Source organism: Centruroides sculpturatus, unplaced genomic scaffold, assembly GCF_000671375.1.
Source record: "Centruroides sculpturatus isolate CEXI.00-Female unplaced genomic scaffold, Cexi_2.0 scaffold968, whole genome shotgun sequence".
NCBI lineage: Eukaryota > Metazoa > Arthropoda > Arachnida > Scorpiones > Buthidae > Centruroides > Centruroides sculpturatus.
Window position 1 is genome coordinate 65,651 of NW_019385084.1, and position 12,801 is coordinate 78,451.

General features: G+C 28.6%; 1 protein-coding gene across 1 annotated transcript in view; it reads left to right on the plus strand.

Moving 5' to 3' along the window:
• Nucleotides 1–70: 70 nt before the first annotated feature.
• Nucleotides 71–12,801, plus strand: part of LOC111634423 (striatin-3-like) — a 91,989-nt gene continuing 79,258 nt past the window's right edge. Inside the window, exon 1 of the mRNA XM_023379190.1 lies at nucleotides 71–351. Within this exon, the coding sequence (XP_023234958.1) occupies nucleotides 136–351 (216 nt within the window). The 5' untranslated portion in view covers nucleotides 71–135. The remainder of the gene's footprint in view (nucleotides 352–12,801) is intronic.

Consider the following 12,801-nt stretch of genomic DNA (forward strand, 5'->3'; position numbering starts at 1 on the left):
ATATCGACGAGTAACACGTGACGAAGAAAATGCTCCATTTCACTTCACGTGCTGGCAACACTTGTCTTCCACTGACGTCACTCCCAGGGTTCCATTAAAGGGGGGGAATTGTGTTTGGTTAATGGCGACGATGCAATGATGATGGAAGACAATCCAACATCACAAAATCACGCGGAACAACTCGGTGCTCCGTCTCCGCCGACGAATAGTATTAACGTTAGTGGTAAACAAAATCAAGACGATCAAAGACCGCATTATTCTATACCCGGAATACTCCATTTCATTCAGCACGAATGGACGAGATTCGAAATGGAAAGAGCTCAATGGGAAGTGGAGAGAGCGGAATTACAGGTAATTTACGGGATTTTCGCGCGGAGAAAAGTGTAAATATTAAGATAGATCCGTTGGATTTTCTTTTAGTCAAAAGCTAGAGCCGAGAAATCGCGTTTTAAATGGCAGCAAGTCGTATAGAGTTATAACAGCGGCGGCCATCTTTGAAACAAAATGGCGGCTCCGAAGACAATTTTAGATCTTTTCTGACGATCGGGAGTCGTTGGCTGGCGTATTTAAAATAGTGCGTTGGAATTAACAGTGCGATGCTTTGTATAAATGTGTCGATTCTTAATGCATCCTTCTCACTCTCTGATTTTTCTTATGTTTACATTTACTTGGATTTTTTTTTCAATGTGTTTCATTTATGGTTAAATCTATGCCGAATTTGCTGCTGTTGTTGTTGTTTGTAATTATAGTGTGATCTGTACCTTACATTCTTACAGGAATTCTTTCTTGGGTTTGATTACAAAGCTGTTAGAATGGCATATGAGAGAATCTAAGCTTATATATACAATTAAATTGCTGCTGGTGCTTGTGTTTATGTAGTAGTTATTATCATGTTAATAGTAACTTGAGGAAAATTTTTCATTTTTATCATAAATAATTTTGTGTCAAATGATAATACCGAATTTAGCGCGATAATTAATCTGGTGTTATCGTTTGTGTATTAATAGATAATCCGGGCTTGATTTAACTGTGTGATGTTTTTATGTCTGTAAAAGGAATCGTTCAATCTTTTTTTCCTGTAATATAATAAAAATTATGTTTACATTCTCTTGGATTTTTTAAATGTGTTTAATAGTTTATGGATAAATCTATGCCGAATTTGCTGCTATTGTTTGTAATTTTAACGTTGGTACTATACATTCTTACAGAAATTTTTTCTTGGGTTTGAAAGTGAATTGTCTTTAATATCAGAGAATCTGAGCTTATACGTAGGCTGTTTTTTTTTTTTTTTCAAACTCCGACAGTCCATAAAAGACAAGTGTAAATAACAAAATGAATTTATTACCAAAAGTTAGGTACGAACATGGTTACTTTTTGACATAATCGCCATGAAGATTGGCGGATTTGTCATATTATGGAGGAGCTTTTCCGTCCCCTCTTCGTAGAATGTTGTCGCCAGTGACTCAAGATGGGTCCTAACGTTGTTTTGAAGATTGTCATTAGTCTCAAACTGTATCCTCCTAGCCACTTTTTCTGTTCGGGAAAGAGGTGGAAGTTGCTCGGCGCTAAATCGGGGCTATATGCTGGGTGTTTAAAGGCGGTGAAAACATCCATCTTTCAGACTTCTACCAAGCTTGGAACTTTTTAATGTGTGAAGACTTCCACCTCTTTCTCGAACTGAAAACGTGGCTAGGAGGGCAGAGGTTTGAGACTAATGACGATCTTAAAAACAACTTTGTTAAGGCCATCTCAATTCACTGGCAACAACATTCTACGTAAAGCTCGTCCACAGATGTGACAAATGCCTCAATTTTCACAATGATTATGTCAAAAAGTAATCATGTTTGTAGTTAAATTTTGGTAATAAATTCATTTTGTTATTTACACTTGTCTTTGTTTTATGGACCATTGGAGGTTGGAAAAAAATCACCCTTGTATCTATGTGAAATTTTATAATTTCTAACTAAAATTGTGTTAAATTAGATGCAGATGCTTGTGTTTGTTCATTAGTTAGTACCATGTTAATATTAACTTGAGGAAAATTTTTCATTTTTATTACAAGTGTTTTTTATGTCATAATGCCAAATTTGTGGTTGGGCTAATATAGCTTGATAATTAATTTAGTGTTATCATTTGTTTATTAATAGATAATTCATTCTTGATTTAAGTGTATGATTCATTCATATCATAAATGAATATGGTTGAACTATATAAATTATATATCAACTATATGATCTAAACCAAGGCTTGAAGGCTTAACTTAGTTTAAATATGTAAGCCTGAATTATTCGTTAATAATAAACAAAAGAACCATTCGATCTTTTTTCTGTAATATAAGAAAAATCGTTTACATTCACTTAGATTTTATTTAATATGTTTACTTTCTGACTAAATTATGCTAAATTTGCTATTATTATTTGTAATTTTGTTACAATTAGTAACATATTAATAAATGTTTCCTTTGGTTTGATTCTGTAGTCAAATTGAAGAGCTAATCTTTTCCTAGCAAATCTGATTGGTAAAGTCTGAGTTAAATTGTTTTTAATATGCAAAAAATTATTCTTATATTCACATGAAATTATTTAATATTTAATTAAAATCATGCTGAACTTGTTAATGCTTGTATGTATGTGGTAACCTATCTTTCCTGGCCATTCCTTCAGTAGGATCTTTTTCTTCTTTCTATTTCTATTACTTTCTTTGTTTGCCTCTTGCAATCTCATCTTGCCTCTTTCAATCTTCCTCTTTGATCTCTCTCATCTTGTAGATCCTGTATGCTTTCTGAAAAAAGATAGGTATAATGCTTTTCAAATCTTTTCTGCTAAATGATATTTGCATAGTTTCTGAATTTTAATTCATTTCTATTTCCTTTTTAATAGTGAAAAATCTTTGTGATGTAGAATTATCAAAATTACACTTTTTTATTTATTTATTTATTTTGGTTACGTTATCACAAACTTGTCTTGAGTCTGATTTGAAAATACTCAATCTTTCTTTCTGTGATGTAAGAAAAATATTGTTTATGTTTTTGTGGATACTTTATATATTTCATTTTCGATTAAATTTATTCTGAATTGCTACTGTTGCTTATATTTTGTTGTGATCAATATTAATACATTACAGAAAATCTCTCTTTGATTTGATTATAAATCTGTTGGGAATTGTTTGAATTGGAAAGTAAAGTATCTTTAATATGCTAATAATTACACTTACGTTTGTGTGAAATTATTTAATCTCCGTATAAAATTATAATAAATTTACTGCTAATGTTTGTATTTATGTGATGATTGGTATAACATTAATTTGATACAAATATGTTTCAAGAAGGTTAATATCAGCAATAGAATGATCTGATTCAGTTTAAAGATAGAAATTAGATTTTCAGTTAATAAATTTTTTCGCCTAATTTAATTGTTAATATTTATTGTAATATGAAAACAATCATGTTTACATTCGTGTGAGATTTTTTTTAATATGTTTTTGACTAAGATTATTTGGAATTTAATTAGTATTATTTCTATTTTTGTAATAATTATGATGATATTTTATCTTTGATTTGATTATAGATTTGTTGTTGTGAAAAACTTCAAATCTAAAACAAAACAGCTTGCTTACATCATTAAAGTGGAATTCTTAGTCATTGTTATGTTTATAATGATAAAATTTAGATTTTTAATTAATTAGTTTCTATGTGTAATCGTTCAGCCAATTCTTTTGTATCGAATGGACTATTTTTACATAAAATTAATTTATTTATATAAAAGTTAATGATGATAGATGATGATGGATTTATAACAGGGATAAACAAATATCAACCTAGAATTTAATTGTGTCAAGAACATGATTAAACATTAATTTCTGTGCAAAATATTAAGTTAATTGATTTTCCTTCATTTTATTATTTATTTCTAATAAAAATCTTGATAAGAATGAATTATGCGACATCATGTTTATAACAATTGAATCATTGAGATTTTGAATCTGAATTTGTTAAATATAACTTATATTAAACATACACTAAATTAATGAAACATAATTTGTACCGATATTATAAATAATTAGGAATTGGTTCCTTAATAAATTCTGCTGATTTAGTGAAATATTTTTAAGATATAAGACATTTTGTACATGAATGTTAAGATAGTGATTTCTCATTGTCTTATATATTGGTATTAAGACATTGATTTCTTATTTCTTCAAGCAAACAAGAAATGAATCCCTTAACATATATACCTGGAGCAGAATTCAAATCCTACTTTAATTTTGAATATTTACATTAGTTTGTTTTTAATAAGGAGTATTATTTAGAAAGAGTATATTCGACTACTATAGTATGACTAAATTACATCGTATTAAACCATATTTGAAATGACAGGAATAGTTGCACAATAAAGTTTATAGAATTACCAAAATGATATCTCTTACTAAATTTTTATGAATGTTAACAAATTATGTGAAAACTGATACTAATTCGTAAACTATATAAATGAAGCAGATTTCTTCAGGTGCCAAATTAATTTATTACAGCAGAAATGTTTATGATCTACTTTGTCATATTCAGCTAGAAATTGCAAATGTTGAGTATGATGTTAACATAAACCAAATATTGATATTTAAAATTACACAATATTTAAATAAGTAATAAATACATATTAGAATATAATATGCAATATAAATACAATAACATTACAATAATAAAACTTTTAAGTAAATACCAGATGATCATAATTAAAGTATTCCCATTCAGCACTCTGGAGGAATACGTAACAGCCTAAACAGAATCATATTTTATTAATATACGTTGACATATCTCAACGTGCAGAAGAAATTTCTGTCGGAAGAAACTTAATTTCAAAACTTACCACTACAACAATCATGTATATGTATCATATACATGATTGTTGTTAAACTTCACTGAAGTTTTAAAATCATAATTTGAGAAAAATATGTATTTATTGTATTTTCTCGATTAAATTTTGGAAAATAAAGGTGCTATTGAAAATAAAAACTCCCAAGTTGAAAATCATGAGAAACATGTTGAAGTATTGCACTGTATAGGGTAATGTAATTTAGAGTGACAAGTAAGAAATGTAATTAAACTTCTACCTCTTCAAATTTGTCTAGAGTCAGATAGAACTTTAATCCAAGGTATTTCAAAGTTCAAAGAAATGCTTTTGAAATAAAATTGTAAAGGATTGAATATTCAGTACGGGGGAAATTCATAAGTTGAGAGCTGATAAGCTCTCAACTTATGAATTTCCTTGTGACTTATGACGTATAATATTCAGTACGGGGGAAATTCATAAGTTGAGAGCTTATCAGCTCTCAACTTATGAATTTGATTATGACTTATGAAGAGTAATTAATTAATTAAGAAAACTCTTGTTCAAACCTATCTCGTTTGAAAAGAGTTGATGTGTTTAAACCAGATGGTAGTCAAGATCTTTCTTCTTATAACATAGCAGACACAAATGACAATATAATAACTGAATTAGAAGATACTGAATTGGGTTAAATACATATATATATTTATAGGGATTAAGCTAAACTTTTAAATTGTATTCATTTGACTGATTGGTTCTGAAAAATTTAACCTAATTGAGAGAGCATAAAATACTTTTTTTACTTTTAAAAATATTGTTTTATAAAATTAAATGTTTTTATTATTAAAATATAAACTTAGTTCCTTAAAATCTGTTTATTTACTTTTTACTTTCATGTTTGTTTTTAGGTGAATTAGGCAATAAAATTTATAGCCAGATCTGAGTTGTCATCACCATTCGGCTAAAATTTAGCATTAGCTTAATTCCTATAAACTGTTCTAACAGCCTGATGGAACAACTGTCTTTCAATTCTTTAATGATAATAGGATCATTCCAACTAACAGAAATTCCATGACCTAACCTTCAGTAGGCTAAAGCAGTATTCCCTACATTAATATCTTTATCAACTAAACTCAAAACGTTTTTTTATTTAATGATCTAAATATACAATCAATATAATAAAATTGTTCTTGTTTTGTGAGTTTTATCATGTATATCCTCATCTTATCTAGCTTCTCTATTTTATTCTTATCTAATCCTAAAATCTGCATTACGGTCTGTAAACGTCTGGTACACGACCTCGAGTTTCTTGCACTAGTGTTTGGCACTAACAATGTACATACCTAGATATTTGACAGTGACTGTGAACTGTGTTTCAGTAATTTTTTTTAAAAAACATACATATAGCCTTGGATCTATCTAAATGTGATTGAATTAAATCTTTTATAATGCTGAAAATCATTGATATTGCTGTATGTATAATTGTAAAACTCTTGGTTCTTTGTGCTGACAAATATTATGTTGAATATGGCTCATTTATTAGCTAATGAAGGCTGCAAACTTATGTGACATTGTGATATGTATGCAAGAATGGTGTTACTTACTTGATATGTTTTGGTTCAGTACTGATCACATGACTTAAAGTTTGTGTGAACTTAAAAATTAACAGCATGGTTATTGATTTAATTGACATGAAGTTTAATACTTGTTGAATTGTTGGTGGTATCGTTCTGTTCTCATTGAGCTGTCACTTTATTCAATGTGGAAAGGTGGACCACGGAACAAAGCACGTTCATGGTGTAAAGACTTATTATAAAAATAACAATTGTGCTGTTGCTACATAGTATATATTCTGGCAACATTTCAACTTGGTTTGTCATGGAAACATGCCAGATGCTTGTGTCATTACAAGTTGGATCCATTCCTTTTGACCACTGCATCCATCTGTAATCATAAATCAGGATGGAGTGAAAGGATAGTGCAGACACCAGCAATGATTAAAACTATTTATATTGCAATCGCACAGAGCTCATGATCTGCTCTGTGCTACATAGCTGGCTAGATGCTATAGCTCTTCAAATTTCAGATTACTCATTCAGGAAATCTAACATCAGGATCTTTCTTCACTTCTAAACTGCAAGTTGTGCATGAATTTAAGGTCCAAGATTTGAATGCAATCAGTTTTTCATAATCATGTATAACCTAATTCTTCAGAATCCAGAGTTTACAGTCACCACGAGTCTTATTAAAAACCAAATAGGTACAGTAAATTCCACTTCACTACTATTTGGCATTGAGTGTAATAAATAAATAGCATTGTTCACTTACAGTGTCTGTTTTAAAATACACTATGAAGACAGCTGCACCCTGTATATATTTACATGTTATATATTTTAAAAACATACTAATTTAATTAGCAAAAATTTGATTCAAGAATACCTTTGACTTAGTACTGTTTGTAATTATAAAAGTCACAAATATTTCGAAAATTCAAGAGAAGAGTTTTGTTGAATTTTTAAATTTAGATCAGTCTTGTAATATTTTGGATTTTCATGGCAAAAATGAAAAAATTTAAATTAAAAAATGTGTTTTATGAAGTAGAAAATTAATCCCTCTTTAGTATTATTTTAAGTCAGTTTTGTAGTAATAGTACTGGCTCAATGGTAACTTGCACCTGAGGCCAAACCAATTTTTGTCACCCCTGCTTCCAAAACAGTTGATAGTAGAGAGCATTTCTAGCTCTAGCACTTTTATATTTATAAACTTTAAAATACATTTATGGGACTTTATTGTATTTGGCTTATTATTTTTATTGTTTATTTATTTTTTCTCCTTTTGAATGTTTTTTACCACTTATTTTGGCGCACAAGGCAATTTCATCGTCATCACCATAGCCATGTGTAGTAATGTAACTTTAATTGTGTGCAGTAAAGCAACATAGGCACTTCAGTGAATCAGTATTATAAGCAACACAATACAGTATTTTATTTGAATTTTAACTGCTGTTAATTTTAAAACAAATTAAACATATCATATGTAACATCATAACATAAAAACATTCACTATGCTTTCTACGCATTTACATTTAAACTGACATTGATTTAGATTAGCATGGTTCAGTAATCATAATGGTTTAACCTACTTAAACTTATTTCAAAATTAGCAGTTATAATACAGACTTATTATATTTTTAAACAATAGACTGAAAGATTATAATAATGTTTCAAAAATTATTTACTGTTCAGTTTCTAAGAAATTTTAATTCTCAATAGAAAACATCAGTTACTTCTCTACAAATGATTGATTGTTTGATGACACATGGAAAATTTAGATTGAATTGATTTATGTCAAAATTTTTCCTATTCTATTGACTTATTTATTTATTTATTTTTTAAATTTGATTTTAAATTTTAAATATTTTTCCTGTTTTTTTCTTATCTTCGCTTTTACAAAACAATGAGCATACACATGTATTATCGGCAGAATGGTTTGCATTCAGTTCTAAAACTAGATATGCAGTAAGTGATTTATATAAATTTCCTTCAGCAGAAATAAATTAGAATGTTTAATTATCTGTGAAATGTAAAGAATCAAGAGAAAATTTAATCATAACTTAATACATATGGGGCCAAAAGTCAGTTTACAATTGTAAAAATTAAATTTCCATCTTAATCAAATACTTTGTTGATTACGAAATTTTTAAAAATTATATCCTTGTTTGATATGAATTCAGTTTGATTTATATTCACAAATGTACTTGGAACATGGCTAACTGACTTTTGGGCAACCCTGCTTATGTTATAATTCAAAAATGTACTGCTACAATATATATTTAATCATATATATCACTATACTTAATCATAGGCAACCTTGAATGATGGCAAAAAGGTTTATTTAACTTGAAAAACTAATGTTTTCAATCATTTTTACTAATCATCAAGTTTATATTCCAAAAATCGAACATTTATAATTATTAATGGACTAGAATGTAGGACACAGAAAGAATTTTTGGTATATAAACCCAATGAAAATCAAATCAAACTGCTGTATTATCATGCTACAATAACGCTAATTTTAAGAATTAGACATGAAGTAATTTAACAATGTTAGGCTTTTATCTTGTGATAATTTTAATAATTATAATAAATTTAATTTAATTTAGAATTTCTGGGAAAAAACAATCGGCTCGAAGCAAGACTGGAACCTGCAACTCTTGCTTACCATGCAGATGCATTGCCAATTATGCTACCTGGACCTCTGTCCAATCTTTGCTTCCAGAACTATTAATTTATGTATAATCATACTAGTCACTCATGTTGCCGGCAGGATGACTTTAGTTCTCACAGTCTTCTATGATAAAGATGATTTTATATGAACATTTTTGGATTTGAGGCTTTGTAAATCTGTATATAAGTGTGATTAAAAAGAAAATTCTCTTCTTTGTTGTAATGCTGAAGATTTAGATATTGTGGTCTTATTCCAGTTTCATTAATTGAAAAGTTAGCAGAAAAAATTCATAGTTTTTCTTCCCGCATGATTTGTATTATATATATACAATATACACCTACACACCTGGCATCTCGTAAATCTGGAATTATAGGAGTTACAGTAATCTTTGTTTATTCTTTTATATGTAAAAGTATGGCAGTGAGTAAGGAGGAACAAAATACAGTTATTTTGTAGATGGGCACTTGCAATTTTGCAATCCCCTACCACATACATTTTATGTTGATTGTTTGTAAAAATAGATTTACATAAAGTACAGAACAATGATGCTTCTAAAACTAATTTTTGATATAAAGTTGTGTATTTTTGAATTACTGAAGTATTTAAATGCAATTGGGCTTAATCAAATGACACAGCTGAATTCTCACTAGGCTACACTACGGATAATTAATTACAAAGATACTAAGTAATTTGGACTAGAAGTAGATAATTAAGCCACCGTTTAACATGAGAAGTCAGCCTAACAACCTATCTCTAGTCCAAATTGTTTAATATCTTAATAATTAATTAGCCATATTGCATTCCTGTAAGAATCCAGCTATATCATTTGATTATTAACATATGTCAGATTTTATTTTGTATATTATTTAATTGGGTTTTGAAGATGAATAAAATATAATATTTTTGTCTAAATTATAGTCTTAATTTGTATGCCAAAGCCAATGGAAGTATGTATAAAACAAATCTGAAAGCAATTGATAAAGTAAAGATAGATTTCTGAAATTTAAAATAAATATTAAAACAACAACATCTTAGTAATTTTGAATCTTTTGAACTCATCTTCAGAGATTCTAACAAAAATAAGTTGGATTGAATACTGTTTATATGGAGGCAAGAGAACATATAAATAAACTGCAATAAATTTTAAAGCACTATAATGCTGGTGTATTTATTTATTTTCTTCCACTAAAGTATTATCTTTGAATTTATTTCACTTGTGAAGAATTTTATTACAAAACCCATAGACATTGGCCTAACGATTTAGTCGGTTAAAGCATTCAGCCCATTACCAAAAGACGTTGACTTAAATCCCGTTTGTTTTCAAGATACATTTTTCTTGATGAATTTTGAATTTTTTTCTTGTATATTTTATTAATGCATAAAGTTTATACTGGTTTTTTATTATTTCCTATTAAAAAATTATTTTTGAAACTATTGTACTGGTATTCATTGCCTTTTGTGATTTGAAGATTGATTTATTTTTTCCCATTTTAAGGGATTCTTTAAGTTTTTTCACCTACTTAGAACATAGTTTAGTTTTATTATGTAAAATTTACTATTCTCCACAACTCTGAATTCATTAATGCTTTAAATGGAACAAACATCTCAATAGTTTGAGTGCTATCAAGACTTAATTTTATCAAAATAAGCATGTTTATTTTTCTGGATATTGTCCTTGTGACACACATTAACACGAAAGAGTAATTTGGTTCCACTTTCTCATGTAAATACATACTTTTTCTTGTCAAGAAATTCGAGAATAATAAATTATAAGTAGATTTTAAGAATTTTCTTAAATTATATGATATTGCTTAACTTAAACTTTTCATAAATGTTAAAGATATGCTTATCACTGCAAATGTTAGTTGCTCTTGCCTGTAAAATGCCTTTGTTTAATTTGTGACTGAGAGAATCTTTTTCAATGTATAATAATAATAATAAATCTCACTTCCATAAAGAAGAAAAATAAAATTATCTGTAATAACAACTGATAGTATTTATCAAAACTTCCAGAATATAAAATTGTTTCAAATATTTATATAAGTGTTTTTTGACTTGTATGGCATTTTTATGGTTATTTTTTTTGGTTTGTTGCTTTGTTGTATATGTAGTTTTTTTATCTATAATAAAAAATAAGTTTTCCTTCTTTAGCAAGAAAGAGAATAGTATTAACTATGGTGGTACCTCGGTATATGTCTGCTTTAGAATACATCAAATTCAGGATACGTCCTGTTTGGACAAAACAGATTTTGTTCGGTATACAACTTAATTCAATTATATACACCATCTATGAACAAGTAGCACTATCGGTATACTAGACCAGACTAGACGTTCGCGTTTATAACTTTATAACTTTGTTAAATTTCTTCTGATTTTAATTTGTAAGTAAAATTTTATCATTTTTATTAATCATGAATTGCAAAAAGGCAAATGAAAATCAACAGAAAACTAAAAAAATGATTAGAATCACAATGGAACTGAAAAAAGAGATTGTTGAGAAATATGAAGGTGGCATGCGTGTTCCAGATTTTAACTGCTGCATACTGTATTCCGAGAACGATGATATTGACAATCGTGAAAAATAAAGACATTATTAAATTTGCTGATGTTGCGAAAGGGGTTAAATCAATTTCTAAACAGAGATCGAAGACATTAGATTATGTTGAGAAATTGCTTTTGCTTTGGATAACTGAAAAACAGGTGCTGGAGACAGCGTATCGGAAGCAATTATTTGCGAGAAAGCTAAAAAGATACATACTGATCTCATGAAAAATCAAGCAAGAACTAGCCAGGAAAGCGAGGTGTTTAAAGCTGGCCATTTTTTTTTACATGAGAACGAATTAATCATTTTTACATTACTTCTTATGGGAAAGGTTGGTTCGGTATAAGTCCAAACATCAGGAACGGATTGAGGTCGTATACAAAGGTTCCACTGTATTTGATATTCAAGTTAGGATGATTACATTTAGCATTGTTTTTATTTTCTCTGGACATTATATAGCTTGTATGTAATTTCAAAATAATATGCAAGAATCAGATATCCTAAATATTGATTGTTTCCAGGATATATTATCAATTAGATGTAATTATTTAATATAACATTTAAACAATTTATTTATGTTGTTTTTACAATATTTTTTAACTCTCTACCTTTCAATCATCAGAGGACCTGTTTTTTGATGCCCATCATGGGTTTGGCCATGATGGGTATTAAGGCAAGAGAAGAAGAGCAGAATATGTTTGATTGTACAAATGAAATTCAAGGAAAACTAAAGCAGTCTCGGAAATTTGAGGTAGAAAAAAATAATAATATATCAATAGTTGCAAAAAACATTACAATAAAATGGAGTAGCATCTCAGCTAAGTCTGTAGTCTGTAGACATTAATTAATTCGGGACATTGTTGCTATATTTAAACCTAGGATCCTTGCATTTCTCCAAATTGGGGATTCTGATTTAAAAGTGAAATTTGAATGTTGTTTACTTTGTTTTTAATCAGTTAATTCATGCGTTCCATCACTGCCTACTTACATGGTTATGCATTTGCAGTAAGGACAAGTTTTGGTTTCAATTTTTTCAAAAAATATCAAAACTGAAAATCCATATGCACTTAAAAACTCTTTTTTTGGTGCTATTTAATGGATAAAATTTTGTATCAGTTTGAATAAAAACCGAATTTTCACTTGTTCCCTGCACAGGAAATTTACAAATTAATAAACTATGTTTTAAAAACTTTTTCTGAATTGTAGGAA